Source organism: Crinia signifera, chromosome 2, assembly GCF_055691185.1.
Source record: "Crinia signifera chromosome 2, ASM5569118v1, whole genome shotgun sequence".
NCBI classification, from domain to species: domain Eukaryota; kingdom Metazoa; phylum Chordata; class Amphibia; order Anura; family Myobatrachidae; genus Crinia; species Crinia signifera.
In genome coordinates, this window is record NC_139218.1 from 208,903,384 (window position 1) to 208,921,574 (window position 18,191).

At 43.7% G+C, this 18,191-nt stretch overlaps 1 protein-coding gene across 1 annotated transcript; it reads left to right on the forward strand.

The window, feature by feature from the left end:
• The first annotated feature begins 1,308 nt into the window (after positions 1-1,308).
• On the forward strand, positions 1,309-10,096 carry LOC146060435 (glutathione S-transferase 3, mitochondrial-like). Its single transcript, XM_083173635.1, has 4 exons — positions 1,309-1,581; positions 3,857-3,979; positions 7,833-7,905; positions 9,934-10,096. Exons 1-4 carry the CDS (start codon positions 1,447-1,449, stop codon positions 10,032-10,034), a joined length of 432 nt encoding a protein of 143 aa, XP_083029761.1. The 5' UTR covers positions 1,309-1,446; the 3' UTR covers positions 10,035-10,096.
• The last annotated feature ends 8,095 nt before the right edge of the window (positions 10,097-18,191 follow it).

An 18,191-nucleotide genomic window follows, 5' to 3' on the forward strand; every position in this document is an offset into this window, starting at 1 on the left:
GAATTTGCGTAAAGGTCGACATGAGGAAGGTCGACTGGTCATAAGGTCGACATGGGTTTTTCACTATTTTTTTAGCCGACATGTGCCGACAGGCGGTATTTCATGCCCTACCATCCACTAGGGCGTGGTGGGAGAATAAAATAGTGTGCCGAGCGCAGCGAGGCACCGTGCCCAAAGCATTGCGAGCGAAGCGAGCGATGCGAGGGTCCGATTCTCATTGCCAACTGTGTCCATGTCGACTGTGTCGACATTCGGATAAAAAAACAGTGAAAAACCCATGTCGACCTTATGACCAGTCGACCTTCCTCATGTCGACCTTTATGCAAATTCGACCTTAAGTTATGTCGACCTTGGCCCATGTCGACCTTAAGTCAGGTCGACCTTCCTGCCAGTCGACCTAGTGGGGTAGACCTAATGCCTGTAGACCTAAGTTCATTCTGACAGATGTCCCGATTCCGTTTGAGGGCTGTGTGTGGCTTGCAGGTAGTGAAATAATGGTTTTCACTTAATAGGCTGCAGCATTGCTTATTACATTCAGGTTTATGAGTGTGACTAGTAATCAGCGTTAATTAGCAGACCCAGGCGTCCGCTCTCATACGGTAGCTCTAGGGGTGGTCAGGAGCACTCTTTGGCGTCCGCCTGTTTTTGGGCCAAAATGCACGGTGCGTTCGCTGATCGAGGCTCTTGTGGCACCGTGCATTTTGTGTGCACACCCCCGTGTACGCCCATGTTTACTCCCAGTTTTCCTCATTATTCCGGCCACTCCCATAAAAATGCCCACATGCCGCCCACAATGACCGTGTTCTTGCGGACAGGTTTTTTCGCACGGAGAGACCCGTCCATGAGCGGTGTGAGGTCGCCGCACATGCGCATTGCGAAAGATACGCATGCGCAGATGAAAAAAAAAGCCCGATCTGCCCGTATACGGTCCCACCGTACCAAACAGAATAACACCCCTTGTCCCTGCATCTGCAGAATAAATAATGCTGCTGATCGGATCACATATTGCATTATGTAGAACCCACCCAGATTGCATTGCATATGCAATCCATTATAAATGAGACCCCAAGACCTTTTTGCACTGCTAGGTGTAGAGAGGCAGTGTTACCACATAATTAATTTTATTGGTGGAGCTCTGCAATTTACTAAAATTTTTAAGCATCAGAAAAATAGCACACATGAAAATGGTAGTATTGTTCTTGCTGTGTCTACACACAGTTTAGGTTACAGAGAGGTATGTGTAACTGGCAAAAGTCCAGGAAGTGCTCCTCCCACTGTCACGATTACAGCAATTAATAGAGTACTTGCCTTGAACAAAGATTATTAGTACTACTAGAGAGCAGGGCAGCAGCAGACGGGGAAGGGCGTTGTATAACCAGTATTTTGCTCCTCGTGTTCTGTGTGATCTGAAATCCCAGGAGTCAGACACGCATCTATTTTTTAAAGATGACATCCACCAGCATAGATAAAATACTACCACAGGATTTCGCATATGTAATCCTAACCTATATCTACAGCTTTGTTGTTCTTATGTACCTCGGTATAAACGTAGGAAGAGCAAGGAAGAAGTACAACGTCAAGGTACAGTAATCAATCACCCTTGTTTGCTGCTGCTGCTGCTGTTATAGCTATATCTGCTAGTATAATATGCTGTATGGCTACAATAAGCATTGCAAGTGCATGTAATATGTTTCTACAATATATACTTTTTTGCTAACATTTGATACTATCTGTGAAATGCAGAACTGAACTATTCATTGTATAATACCTATTTCACTGTTTCCTGAAATAGCCAGTCATTCTGAAATCGTTCTATATACTTTTATTCATGGAAGATGAGTTCTGTTGAAAGACGATTATGGTCCACTTTTCACACATCTAAAATGTTTTTCAGTTCTAGCCCCTGAGTCTGTGTTTTCCATAATAATATCAGTCTGTAGTACTTGTGTCATTCTGCATGCTTGAACAACAAATACACAATTAGGACCATGTGATATAGATTTGTTCCCTCCTTCGGATTTCCTCTCAAGCTGAGCTTATAGCTGGTGTAACCCCATAGAAGCCTATGGGCTTCCTTTCCTGCCCCTTGCCCCAGACCAGTGGTCTCCTCCTCCCTGCACCACTGAACCGGGTGCAGGAAGGAGGAGGCGGAGCCCAGCAGCCCCTGCAGCCGTCTGAGCAGGGTGCTACAGGGCAGGAGGTGGAGGGAGAGCCACCCGTGACCTGCTCACACATCACCGGGCACAACACAAGAGCTGTCCTTTGCAATAATAATCGCATATGTTAGTGCATATGCGATTATTATCTATGCGGTAGCCAGCGATGTGTGGCAGAGAGGGGCGGTGGATGTTACTGCATCCCGCCCCAATTGATAAAACATATTTGTTGTAATGATTGATTATTTTAACAATATCCTAATGCTCTCTTTAAAATGATATAGGGACTGCAGTTTCTGCATGTGTATACCTCTCAAAATGACCCTCTTCAGGAGGGACACAACGCTCTGTTTCTGGACTTCCCTCTTAATGTGTGTTTGCCATCACCTATTTTAAACAGGGAAATTGGTAAGAAAGGCGCTTCAACACAGGTGATAGTAATCATAAATTAAGAAGGAAGTCCAGAAACAGAGCATTCTGTCCCTCCTGGAAAATTAACACTGACCGCAGTTTCAAAAATGCACGCATGCCAGCGTCATTCACAGAAAACGAGGGGAGAGCGGGACGCGGCAGCTGTGATTGGATACCACTGTTAAATCTTTAACAGCGGCATCAATTCATGTGTGTGTGTGTGGGGTGTGGGGGGGGGGGGTTGGTGTCAGAGTTGGGAGCATTGTAGTGTAGCACCGGACCGGCCAAAATGGGGATTTAGCTAGGTCTTATTTTTGGGGTAGGGCTTATTTAGGACAGTTCTGCAGAAGGAAGAGTAGGTCTTATTATCGGGGAAACATGGTACCTCTTTCCATATATACCTCTCTCCCTCTCCACAAACACTGAATATGTACTTAATTAATAACAGATCTATACACCAGCTCACCTTTAGGGCGAGATTCTATATAGCAGAGACGCGGTAAAAACCCCGTTTTCGGGGTTTCTACCGCATCTCTATATGCTATATTGTGCCTCCGCAGTGTCAGCGCTGCGGAGGGAATCGCCAGCAAAAGCTGGCGAATCCCTGCAGAAGCCTATGGGCTTCTTACCGCAGCGCTGTTTGAGGGATCCGTCACGGATCCCTCCCAGCGTGCCCTGCGGCCGGCGCCGGGGTCTGCGCATGCGCAGATGGACTCCCGGGTCACAGACCCGGAAGTCCAGCACCGGCACCGCATCGCAAGGGACAGCTCTTACCGCAAGAGCTGTCCCTTGCGTTAATAACGGCATATGTTACAGCATATGCCGTTATTAAAAATGCGATGTCTGGCGAAGGGGGGCCGCGGATGTTATAACATCCCGCCCTTAGTACTTGAATTATCACACGCATGCATAAACAGCTTGTATTAGGTTCTGATAGGAAGAGCCATAAAAGGTGCAAAGTCATTGCCCTACATTGCTTGTAAAAAGTTTTAACTCTAGCTTTGAATAGTGCAAGTCATGTGTGACAGTGCAGTAAGATTGATGTGACAAGACCAGTTTGTCTAGAAATATGTTGTAAACACAGGAATCTGAAAGTGAATATCATAGTAATTGCTTGACATATTTTTTTACATTTTCCAGGTGAATTATAATGTTACTTAAGGCTGAGCTGGGAAAACCCCAGGATCTAGATAAAATGTATGCTAGTGCCTAATGTTGAGCTGTAAATTTACCATTTTAATTTATTTTGAAACCTGGGGATTAAAACCTGATCTCTTCTCTCAATACAGTATCCACAGATGTATTCAGACAAAGAAAATGTCTTTAATTGTATTCAGAGAGCACATCAAAATACACTGGAAGCGTATCCTGGATGGCTGATCCTCCAGCTCATTGCAGGACTTGCATTCCCAGTAAGTAAATCCACATGACAAAGATAACATATATTTCATATTGACTTTGGTTTTGCTACAGTCTTCAAGTGACTTATACAAGGACTCTAGAATAGTACAGCGCTAAACTGGACAGCTGCGTTTCAGTGTCTGTTTAGTTGAGGCTGTTATTCCTGCTACAAGCAATTTCTGGCGTATCTGTGTCACAGGCCCGAGGGATCCTTGCAAACACCTGCAATGCATCAATAGGTGCTGTACATCTCCTCCTTAGCACAATCAGCAACAGTATAACAAATAACAACAGGCAGCAAAGGGTGAATTTGGGCAAGGATGGACATATTAAATAACAAGGACAGTGCTAAACTATAAAGTCTTGAAAGTGATGACAGCAACTGGTGGTAATGGGTCATGAGCCAGAGATCCACCTTTGAGTACTGCTGGACACCTTGCTGCCTGTCTAGTGGAACAATTGCCACTTTTGCGTGTAGAAATGGTATACCTAAGTATAGATCTGGGATTAACGTGGGGTGTGTTGTGAAGCAGCCACTGAATAGAGTCAGTCCCATAGAAACACAGAAATACAATAAAGAAAGTAGTGGCAGAACAAAATAGTCAACCAATAGGAAATTAATACCAATATTTAATAGTGAAATCACATCACATTTATATATAAATATGCTGATGAATGCATTTACCGCTCTATTGATCCATTCCTGTAATTTCTCAAAAGAGTTTACAATAAGGATTCCCAAATGATGATATGTCCCTTTAAGGCTATACTTACTGCAGATACCGCTAGAAGCACGAGTCCAAGCTGGAAGCAACGCAGCTTGTGTTTCCTCAGATCGTGTGATAGATGTAGGGATCTTTCACCAAGCAGAACGGGTCCACATATGCTAGTGGCAGTGGATAGATGTGGGGTGACTGCTCCGGATCAATAGCAGCAATAAAATAGCAATGGTGGGTGGTGGAAAGGCATTCAAAGCAGGGACTTATGCGTTTTGTGCTACAGCTTTTTTTGCGAATTGGCAATGTTATTGGAACGGATCAATAGAGCAGTACATTCATCAGCATTTTATATATGTAAAGCGCCTTGATATGTGATTTAACTGATTTTCTGAAATATTGGTATATAATTTCCAATTGGTTGACTCAGCACCACTACTTTATTTATTGTACCACTTGTGCACTTGAGCAGTACATGCATTCATCAGCATATTTATATATAAATGTGATGTGATTTCACTATTAAATATTGGTATTAATTTCCTATTGGTTGACTATTTTGTTCTGCCACTACTTTCTTTATTGTATTTCTGTGTTTCTATGGGACTGACTCTATTCAGGGGCTGTAATAGATTCCTCTGGTCCTTGTAATAGATCAGGGGTTCACAATCTTTTTTTAATCACAGCACCCTATAGTATCAGAATTTTTTTCATGGCACCCCTAGGCCAAAAAAAAACAAAAACCATACAGAATACATATAGTATAACACCCTCTGCTCTGTACATGCAGTCACTGACGATATTGTTGGATTGAGATGCATCTACAGAGGTGGGTTATTAATGACCCTTAGCCCTACACATTGTTAATGATATTGGCCAGTATTCAATGGCCAGGATCGCGGCTGGCAGCGAATCCTGTGTTGGATTCGCTGCACTTTCGCCGCAATTCTCCCTTCAGGGAGATTCGCCCGCCCGCTCTATTCAACGCCTCAGGGGCTCTCTGCCCATGGCGGCAAATTTTAACACCCCACACGAATGCCGCGGGGAGCTGGGTAAGTTGAGATTCCCCCCATTACAGCAGTGAATAGACAGAGGGCATGGTCAGGAGTTCTCAGAGGGCTGGCCAAACCCCCCCAGCGTCAAAACATTGCAATGGGCAAAGCTCGGTGATCTAAAGTAACCTGGCTTTGCCTGTGGGACCACTCATCGCCATCACTGCCGGGCATACACACAGAGCGATCATTACTCCATTTCTAAGCGATCTAGTCAGATCGCTTACAAAAGGGGCTGATTTCGCACCATGTGTATGCCCCTTTAGACCCCAAAGTTTTCAGTTTTACAGTGCAGGGCTTTTGTGGTTTCTTGTTCTACAGCTGTGCCAAGTTGGTACATTATCTGTGACAAAATGTATCTATACCTACATCACTTTGCAGGACTTGCAGCTAAAGTTGGGTACTTGGGTATTATTTATGCTTGTGATACCAATTACAGGTTTTGTATTGTATGTGCTGTCAGTGCATGCTGCAGCCAGTAGTGCTCCTGTAGAGCTGTCTAGAGCAGGGGTTCTCAAACTGTGGGTCCTGACCCCAAAATGGGTCCCAGCCTTCTCAGCATGGGGTCGCAACTCCATGTTGCTGACCATCAGGCTGAAGACTTTTCTAATCTCGGTGAGTGATTGAAGGAGTCTGAAACATCTGTTGAATTGTCTGTTATTATAGACTCCTCACATCATGTTGTGCCTCCACAATGCTGCCATGTATGTGCGGTCTGCTGACTACACATGTGATGTGATGACCTTCTGCAGAAACTTGATGGGGTCCCACAGTAAATTTTTTTTGTCTGATGGGGTCCCAGAGCAAAATAATTTGAGAACCGCTGGTCTTGAGCATCCTTTTGCAGGGTAACACATATATTAACCCTTTGAGTTCCAACCTCTCTGAGAGATGTGTAAAAATATCTACTAACAATTTTAGTGTCACTCACATTTGTTTTATAAATTAAAAAAATAAAATTGGGTAAAACCGATTGTATTTCTTATATAAGGTAAACATCACAGGTGATTTGGATGAATAAAACTGTTTGCTTGGCACACCTATTTTGACAAATTCACTTGGCACTCAAAGGTTTAACTAGGTGGAAACGCATTTAACCTTTTTTTCAAATTGCCCAGGATAGATTTATGGTGTGTACACACAGTACTTTTTGCCTTCCGATGTTGACGATATATGCAACATCGGATCGGAATCGGATGCAGATCGCAAGGGTTTTAACCCTTCAGATCCCGATCCGTTTCCGATGCGCGTTCACATATCGCAAGGTAGAAAGTCTTGTCTGCCTTGACTATATAGTGCATATCTGCACTATATAGTCAAGATTGTATGCAAATCGGATGTGCCTTCAGATACTATCCACGATCTGATCTGATTGGATCGTGGATAGTATCTGAAGGCACATCTGACCGTGTGTACACACCATTACTGTGGGCCTCTCTACAATGTGATCAAAATAAATCAGCCCACTATCTTTTAACCGGACAGGTGAAGATGCAGAAATGTTGTATGAAGGGTCTACCTCTCAGGGCAAAATGAGAACAATAAGGAGTAAATACAGCTAAAATGTGTAACTTTGAATCTACATTGTTGAGCGAGGGGAGCAAAGTTAAAACATGTTGACATCCAGTATTTAGAGCTGGAAAGGGGAGTATTGTAGCTGAACTCTAAATCACAGTATAAATAGATGCTGCTCAATATATTGTTACATGCAAAAGCATTATTTTCCATGCATTCAAAACCCTGTGCTTCCATGCTTTGCATAGCATCATGGTTTCTCCCAATGCAAATTTGCACCTTTCAGCTGCATTTGCTTCTAACGCTAATATAGCTTAGGGTGCTAAATGAGTGCTGTGTGACATGAGAACATGCCAGGATTTCCATGCATAGTGGGATCCCCTATGAAGCCATAGTGGAGATCCAGATTGGATCTATTTAACCAGTGCTCTCTGTATCTAAATGGATCTACTATGTAAGCTTCTGTTGGTAACAGATCCAATCCGTGGACATTCTATGATGCAAATGTAAAAGAGCCCAAATAACAGGAAACTGGACATTATTTGAAACACATTTCATAATAATAATTATTCTTTATTTAGATTTCTGCCGCTGTTCTTGGAGTAATCTGGGTGACCAGTCGTTTGTCTTATGCCCATGGATACTACACAGGAGGTATGTATTTGCAGATTTCCCAATATAGGGGTGTTCTTCTCTATCACGCAAATAGGTATCTAGCATTACAGTAAATAATAATCCGTTTTTTCAATGAAAAAGCAGTATATATTATGGTCCATGCACACTGGGCGATTTTGCCCAGTGTGTATGGTGACCGATGATGGGGAAGATCACTGGGCTGAAAATCTTTCAGTGCATACACACTGAGCATTTTTCGCCCATTTTAGTGATTTTCCCAGCAGTATGCTATGGAAAGCCGTCCATCCCATCGCTCATCAGATGAGCAGTGGCCACCAGCGATGATGTGGGAGAACGCATCAGCACTCACCGCTCATCACTGCCCCGTACACACTGGGCGGCTTTAGAGCTGAAAGCACCTCAAAGCACAAAACTGAGCTTCTTTCAGGTCAGTCGCCCTGTGTGTATGGGCCTTTAGTACTTGTGCATCTCTTCTACATATTAATATTATTCAACAACAATTAAATGAAAAAACATTAGCTGGTAACATTCCAAGTTTTTTTCTGAGAAGATAATCAGTAAAATGATATTAGAAATAACAATCATATCTCTGTTGAAATCATATAAAACGTTTCAGACAGATCATTAATCACTGACATCACACCAGGGGCATATTGAAAATGTGGTGGATGACACTACAGCTCTGGGCCTCCAAATAACAATAAGCCCATCATCATGGTAGTATAATACCCAGCCTCCATCATGTTCTAAACAAATTAAATAAGTAGTACATAACAACATATCATCGGCCACACCCACATATAATTAGCCACACCCACAAATCACTGGTAACAAACATGTAGCATTGACCACACCCACACAGCACTGGTCACCGTTCCTCCTCTTCCCAAAATATATGGTAAAAGAACCTTAATCTACAGTTGCATTTGTCTGTTTGGATACGAGTGGAATTGTTTTGCATATTTGTGGTCTGATACAGACTTGCAGACATTGCCATAACTAGTGTTGCTCAAGTGTCAGTCACACATATGACAGGTACCCGTAAGCTGCCCCATGGCCCTTGAATTGCTGCTGTAGTGCCGCCTGGAGGATCACACCCTGAAGTCTGTCTAGCTGCTTGGAGGGTACTAATATTGGGACTGCCAATGTCCCTATGACGCTGCTGGCTGCTTTAGAGCATACTGTATCTTGTGCGACGTCACTAAGGGGGTGCAGGACGTACTGGGCGAGGACTACAGGAGATCCATTCATGTGTCCTCACCTTTATAAATTTCTACAGAGGCTTTCCGTGTCCTATCACTGAGGCGTGTCAGCCAACATCGAGGCATGTGCATATAGCGCAGAGAGTTCCATTGTGCGTTACCACTTGAAACAGTGCTGAAACACACTGGGTAATTACAAGACCTTACAATGGTAGGAAGGCCCTGCTTGCATGCTTATAATCTACAGACATAGAGCAAAAAATAAACATAAGCAAAAAGATAATTTTGTGCTCTAGCTTGTCCATGCATATGAACAAAATTAAACAAAACAAGCAATAGCTTAATACTGCTAAATGTGGGTCACTCAGGGGAACAGGTGAAATAATTGCATCCAGAAATCCAGCTGCGGTTCACTTCCAACTGTGTCCTTGTCGACATTCGGGTAAAAAAACAGTGAAAAAACCCATGTCGACCTCGCCACCTGTCGACACAAAGTCATGTTGACTGTACATTCTAAATGTCGGTATTTTGACCAGCTAGTGTGAAACTCCCCGAAGCCATTTGCTCCTGTGGTTTGTGCATGCGGAAACACTGAATGGGATGGGGACGAATTCGGCCCATAAAGAATGGGTCTGAATCAGCCCGTATGTATGCCGTTAGGAAAATCTAGAACGCAAAGTGAGATTGTTATCTTTTTGTTTGTTTTCATATTTGTATAAGTTGATGCCTAATTGATATAATGACCATTGCACAAGTGTGATTACCATCGTTTCTTATAATGATGTCCTGTTTTTTTTACATGTATTTAATATCACTGAGCTTTTTTTTTTATTATTATTTACAGACCCCGCAAAGAGAATGAGAGGAGGCTATGGCTACATCGGGCTGTTTGGCGTTCTCATTTTGTCTCTTACAGCTGCACTGCAGCTTCTCCATATTGTTTGAAGACAAGCTGTTTAATGTACCAAGTCCCTGTCACACTGATTAAAGAAAAGTATCTATCACTCTGTCAGTGTCATTTTATTACAGTTACTGATGGTTAGACTGTACCTCCCAAATTTCCCGATATTCGTGGAACTGTCCCATTTTTGGGGTCCAGTCCAGTTCCTCCTGCCTGCTGCTGCTCTGCTCAGCAGGTATTAGATGCTGTGCACATGTCCACAGCATCTATTCAATGAAGCAGATGAGCTGAGGGCAGGTGACAAAAATACAAGGGCAACGGCATCATGTGAGGCCATGCCCCTTCAACTAAGGAAACACACTTTTTTTTTTCCGTGTGTGTGTGTGCGGCTACACCGTGCGAGCATCCCGATCTCCCAAGTATTAATGTTAGGAGGTATTGGTAGACATATGGGATTTTATTGCATGGAACTATGTATGTGTGCAGGGCTTAAAGTGGTCATTGAGAGGTGGTGGAACTCCTTTCCCCTGACATCAACCACCCCCCCTCCCAATTTAGGCAAACTTGAGCCAGTGCCAGAGTTTTTGGCACCACCTGCAACTATAAGTTTATGTCCTACCTCCCCTTCTTTATGAAGGGACAGTGGTCATACAATTGTACCCCCAATTTAAATGATTTCACACAGTAGCACAATCGCATACACATTACACCACATGCAATGCCCCTTACTCACTTTTCATGTTACGCTGCACAGTAGTACTCTTTATACATGTATGCAACACAGTTTCTTTACTTATACACAATGCCCATAGTAGTACAGCTCCTTACACATAATGCCCACAGCAATAGTACCATGTGACAGCTTGAAATCTCATATGCTGTGCCAGAGAAGAAAGCTGCTGGGACAGTCTTTTCTGTTGGAATTACTGTGCAGGTCTGTGCTGGAGGCGGAAGTAGTTTCCCCTACCATTAGAGGTGGTGGAACTCAGTTCCCCCTACCATTAGAGGTGGTGGAACTCAGTTCCCCCCAGTTCCCCCTCACTTTAACCCCTGTATGTGTGTATATAACGCTATCTATGTACCATGAAGGTGCAACATAAATGCTAAATTAAACCAAGCTCTATATAAGAATACAAATTTCAAAGGTAAAATTAATGAAGAGGTTGGTAGCTGGGGAGCAGTAGTACTTTGAAGTGATGTGTTTATCTGTGGAAGTAAGCAGAGATTTTAGAGTATTTCCAAACACCCTGAAGGTAAAAAGGGTTGGCATGTGCAACTGCACTGGGCAGAAATAAAGAAGCATTGAGAGTTTGCCGTTTTTCAGTAGAAAAGTTGTCCTAAGGTATGGGGACCTTTACAGTCTCGCAAGTCTCCAAATATCACATGTAATTATATGAAATTACCTCATCAGTATACTGTCAAACCTTATAGAGAAAAGTATGGAACCGCAGTGTAATATCCTAAAGAGCAGCAGTAGCAGCATTGTTGCTAATTTTCTCTGTCACTTTGAATCCACCTCAAGATGTCTATCTTTTTTTGGAGACATTACGCTGCTCAGAGTGTATAGACTGGGGTGAGAAGAGGAAAACTGTAGCATCCATCGCATCTGGGGCCTTGTTCTGGTTGCTTCTCAACCGTCCTGCATTCGCACGGGGACCAATGGTGGTGCTGTGCGCATGTGCATAGGCAGGGTGCGCGCACCCATGGTGAACAGACTGGTGCACCCAGGGCATGGGGCGCCCCCATTAGCATATGGGAACGCCAAGCATTTCATGGGCGTTCCCATGAGAACGCTGGGCATTCTCATTCTAATGAGGCCATGACGGACATGTGGGCAGCTGACCTCACCGGATGTCAACTGCCGCCCATTTCCTTCCCAGCGTGCACGCATATGTAAGTGACTTGAAAGTCAGTTTTATATGCATGCACCTTCCACATCTTTCAATGTTCCCCCTGCGAGTGAGTCGCCCTTGCGAATGGGTGGCGCCAGCCATCCATTCGCAAGGCGGGGTTTGGCAGACTTGCAAATCAACCACAATAACCCCCCTTGTGTACTTGTAAGTTGCCTGGGTTTTTTCATCTTCCCTCCTTTATGGATTGTAGCTTCATATCCGTTTTTATAGTACCTTCATTTAGCGGGACTGATGCTGTCATTAGGCGAGCTTAGGGGTCACCTAGGGTGCAAGGATGCGGTAACTAAAACTCTGGATAAGTGTCAGAATGTCGCTCATTCAGTGGTAAATTTACTAAAGCTTCTACAAATGAAAAGCGGTGATGTTGCCCATAGCAGTTATCAGATTCTACTTCTTTATTTAGCACCTTCTAGAACAGTGATTCTCAACCTCAAAAGTGCATGTTTTCCAGGTCACCCGCCAAGTGCACAGGTGCACTCATTATTCACTGATACATTTTAAAAGATCACAGGTGGAGCTAATTATTTCACCTGTGATTCTGTGTGGAGACCTGGAAAACGTGCACTGTTGGTGGGTCCTGAGGACTGAGGTTGAGAACCACTGTTCTAGAAGATAATGGATAGGATCTGATTGGATGCTATGGGCAACATCCCATCTGCAATAGAACTCCCATCTTAGTAAATTTGTCAGCATATACAATAAAATTGTCTTCCCCTACAAACCTGGCAGATGAGTCCCAGAACATTGCTTGGCTTCAGATCTTGATGCATAAACAAACTATTGAATTATAATGTTTGGTTAATTCGGTTAATTGAAACGTTTAAATATTTAAAGCTATGGGACCAAGATTCCTCTGTTATGTACCCATTATCTACAGTATAATACACCGACAGTCATTAGCCCGACATAGGAATCCTGACTGCTCCCCGGACATCAGGGGGAGCACAACGAAGCCCCTTGCAGGCTCGCTGCGGGCACAGTGGCTTGCTACGCTCGCCACCTATATTTTTCTATTTTATTCTCCCCCTATGGGGGTCATGGACCTCCATGAGGGAGAATAGCCGTTGCCCGTATGTCGGGCTTTTAGCAGTCGGGATTCCGACATCGGTGTAATGACTGTTGGAATCCCAACTGCGGGTTGGTCATCCGGCACCCTAGCTTACATGGTATCAGGGCTGCATTTATAGTAGGTACTGTAATGCTCTAAACTTTACAAGTGGAGAAAGCTTAAATTACTTGTGCTCCTAGTATCCTCCTACCCCTCTAACAACCTATTTGCTTTCATTCTGATCACCAAAATAGGTGGTCAGCAGTGGCGTAACTATACAGGGTGCAGGGGGTGCACTTGCTATGGGGCCCGGCGGGTTGGGGGGGCCCGCGGGCCCAGCAAGCTACCCCCTGCTCCACCTCTAGGGTAAACTTTGCTGCAGGCCCCGGGACACTACCCGGCCACGGCAACAGGGACACTACCCGGCCACGGCAACAGGGACACTACCCGGCCACGGCTCTGGGACACACTACCCGGCCGCAGCTCCAGGGACACACTTACAACCGCGGCTCGGCGGGGGAACACTTCCGGCGCAGCTCCATGGACACTTCATGTAAGCATGTCCAGGAGGGGACGGGGTGCGTGCTGGCAAGCAGAGACCAGTAGCCCACCCCCTAAGAGCAGCAGCGCAATGCTGCCTACCAGCAGATTCTGCAGTAGGGCCCCCACCAGGAGCAGCGCTGAGGTGTCGGCACTCATTGGCAAGAAACAGGGCCGTCCATTAACCAGGAGCAGGGAGATGGCAGCAACAGCACCAAGCCTGTCAGCGGTAAGCTGCCCTTTTGTTGTTTGTTGAGGTGCCGGGAACAGTGGCTCCCTCGAGTCACTCCTCTTACAAAGTAAAGTGTATATAGTCTGTATATAGATGTATGTGTGTGTGTGTGTGTGTGTGTGTATATATATACAGTATGATGTTCATACATGTATGTATGTATGTATGTATGTATGTTCATACATACTGTATGAACAGTATGTATGTGGGAAGCAGTGTATGGATGTGTGTATGGATGTATTTATTTTAGGGGCAATGTATGGACATATGTATGTATGTATGTATGTGGGAGGCAGTGTATGGACGTATGTATGTATTTATGTGGGAGGCAGTGAATGGATATATAAATGGGTATATATATATGAGAGCAGAGGTGTATGCATGTATATACAGTATAAGAGAGGCTATGTATGTGAGAGGCAGAGTATATATATATATATATATATATATATATATATATATATATATATATATGAGAGCGGCGATGTATGGATGGATGTATGTATGAGGGAGGCAGTGTATGGATGTATGTATGTTAGAGGCAGTGTATGGACGTATGTGAATGTATGTTAGAGGCAGTGTATGGACGTGTATATATATATATATATATATATATATATGTATGTATGTATGTATGTGGGTGGCAGTGTATGGATGTATATGTATGGATGTATGTTAGTGGCTGTGTATGGACGTATGTATGTAGGAGGCAGTGAATGGATACATAAATGGATGTATATACAGTATAAGAGCAGGGGTTAAATGCATGTAAATACAGTAATGTATGAGAGGCAATTTATGTATGTGAGAGGCAGAGTATATGTATGTATGTAATGTATGTATGAGATAGCGGAAGTGTATGGATGTATATATGAGAGACAGAATGAAATACACAGATAGTATGTGAGAGAATGTGTGTGTAAAAGATTGAGAATGAATGAGACCTGAGTTGGGGGGGCCCCTTTAAAAAAATTGCTATGGGGCCCACAAAGATCTAGTTACGCCTCTGGTGGTCAGTATAGACTTAGGGGGTATCCAATTAGCTGCTGTGATTCACCACCGCTAATAGGTTCAGTTGAGGCTATCCTATTAGCCCCCATGTCAGCATTTTTCCCACTATAATGCTGTTATCTGGGATTATGCTCATGCACACAAAGCATAATTCCCAATAAGCAGCCACCGAGTCCACAATAATACATGGGAGCGGGGACTTATCTGCTGAGTGGGGCTGGCCCTTGTACTGACAGGATCATGCTCGCTGTGTTCCTGAGATACATCCTGTGACATCATGCAGGGGTACGAGTTCCTCAATCACTCAGACACCGAGCAGATGAAACCAGAAGAATGGTTTATTTTCCACAGCACGCACAAATAGACAATAAACAGTGGCAAAGGTAAATTGCAGAGTAGAAAGATATTCAGGTAGCAGGCCCAAACAGACAGTCCTTGTATAGTCACAGTCCCAGATCAGTTCCACAGGGCAAACTATCACTTAATCCCCACAGCAGTGATAGCATATAAGTCCACACGATACCTAGACAGAGCATAACCTCTTAGTCCAGGACAGTCCATCAATTCTCCTACTAGATTGTAAGCTCCTCCGAGTAGGGCCCTCTTCCCTCCTGTTGTCAAAGCCCACTTCTCTTCACATTTCACTCACAGCTCTCCTTTACTCCAACACTCAGTGACCATCTTCATCTGCATACTCCTCTCCATCATTGGCCTCAAGCCTCTAGTTGTATGTTGATTGAGTCCTCACTACTTATATCCAAGCTGTAATGTGTATTGATCTGTGGCGCTCTTTATTTGTACTGTATTTTTGTTATTTATTCAATGTTATGCCAAGTTTTGTTTCCCTGTATTGTTCCTTTGTACGGCGCTGCGAAACACTTGTGGCGCCTTATAAATAAAATTATAATAATAATAATAATAATAATAATCATGAGTGGCCAACTATCAGTACAGCTCTGACTGGTGACATGACATCTGTATCACATGTGCTACTATGTCACTGGGATACATTGTTATACTATTTTATAGGTATATGTCCTAATGATTCTTCATTCGTTAGTGGTGCCACTATTTTCATCTGTAGTATAAAAACTCCCTTTGCCCTGAAGCAGCACATGCTACTGATGAAGCCTTAAGGTGAGAATGTACAGTAGGAGAGGAATGCTGCTATCTTCCTTCTGCAGATGCGGTTAGTATAGTGTTATCTTTCACCTACATACTCATGTGTTTTTGGAGTGCGCATTCCTCCTAGTAATTAGAAGTGGCTCCTAAACTAGATGCCAGGGGCACTTACAGTGTTACTATGTGTTGAGTAGGTAATGATCAAATCAAATTATTTATAATCAAAAATAAGTGCTCAACCCTGTCAGCAAAACATAAAAGAAATATGACAAGCTACAGTAAGCACAATTTACATTATTTAATCATTTTTGCTGAATTTTACAGTAATAACCTTCTGGCCTAGGGGTTCGGGGAAAAAAGTCTGATATTAAAGGATGCAGTGATCCAAGAAAGGTTAGGGAACACAGGACCCATGCATACAGTAATAACTTGGACATTTATCCACCAGAGGGCGCCTCTTGTTAGTCATGCACTTACTGTACAGTATATCTTTGTTTGTGTACAACACCTTTTGAATTAATTTGGTGATATAGAATTATTGTCCTTACATTGGATTATTGTTTAACTGCTATTTAGATTTTTAGTGCGAGCAGAGAGTGAAATGTGTCATTGTTAACTCTTTTCTCAAACTACGAATTCAAACCTTTTGATAATTATGCATAATTGACATGGTCTGTGAGTAAGCAAAAGGGCCAGCATGTAAGCATATTGAGGACCTGGTCCTTGTAGGTAACAACCATATTACATATTACACATTTGGCTTGCTCTGTGAGGATTCTTAGTATCTGCCTGCAGTGCTTATGCCACTGAGCCTCCCACTCCTAGGGATAGACATTTAATATTGCTCTATCAAAACTGAGCAGATTCTGTTACACATATACTGTACTATATTGTGCACATCATATATTGCGTATATCTGGTTCTGCTGATTGACATCCGCCTCCTTTCACTATTGACTTCTGTGCAGTGATATAATACTTTGATAAGATCATTTGTGGAGGGGAAAGTTAACCCCAAAACATGTGTGCAGGTTGTTGTACTGGATGCTGTGGTACTTGTTTCTACCACAAATGCGCAAAATAAAGATTTTGTTATTTCTATTTCCCTAATTATTTGATGTACTAAGGCTGCCCTTAGGAATATTTGGGAATTTCTCGCTATTGTGAAGTGCTCACACATAAAGGGTAGCCCCTGGGAGGAGCACCCTAGCTCTGAGTCCAGTTTCGGGGCCACCACCTTTTGGGTCACATTGGCTGCCTGTGACATCACTGCATTGTCCGGAATGCACCCCGCGCAATGCGCCGTCACCACCCCGCAAATGCAGAGTTGCCACTCCCGCTGGCCCGAACACTGCACTGCATTTGCAGTGCTAGTGAATGCATGCGAGTGAAGCTGAGTAAGGCCCCTGTACAGTAGCGGCTACACATGACTTCATTTTAGCTTGACCTTTAGCAGTAAACACGTTTAAGGGGGATATTCAGTCACCGGCGAGCATCTCCCGTCGGGACTTATTCAATGCTGTCTTCCCCGACAGCATTGAACAGGGTATCTTGGCAGAACGAGACCAACAAGCTGTCGGGCTCATTCTGCCGAGAACAGCCGGGAAGTGACGAGCTGCCGTCTGCAGCTCACCTCTACCCGGCTGCAGCTCGCGGCCATGCCGCCTTCTCACTCCCCAGCAGGCGGGACATCGAATCCCGCCTGCATGTTCTCGGTCGAGCTGACCGAGAACAGGACTGGGTCACGGTGGTCGAGCATGCTTGACTGCCTTGACCCCCACATTGAATACCCCCCAAAGTCATTGATTTGTACATAGCTGACGTGATTTGGCTACTTGTTATTTGCCAATTATTTGACCATGCTTTATATAATTAGCTAATAGACTTGCATTTGCATTTTTTTAATTATCAGTTGTACTACTTTTATTAAACTTGTTAATTAACTTTTTTACTTATAAATACGTTTATTGTGAATCATTTATGGTATAATAAAAAAAAATGTATATGCATGAGTAATGGCAACGGTATAATCATTATACAAGGGTATAATCATTGCTAAAGTCATACCTTCATCTGTTTCATGTCAGCAGATCCTCAAAACACATCCACACAGCCAGATGTCCCGATTCAGCTGCAGATATACCAGCTGTGCTGCACAGCCAATGTTCACAGAAATATCAGGGGTACACACTTGCGCTTGCCAATGGGCTCACAATATATCGGCGAGTGTATGCCAAGCTTAAACTAGGGATGTGCACTGGCCACTTTTTGTGTTTTGGGTTCTGATTACCTTCAGGGTTTGGGTTCCAATGGGTTTTGCCAAAACACCCCCTAAA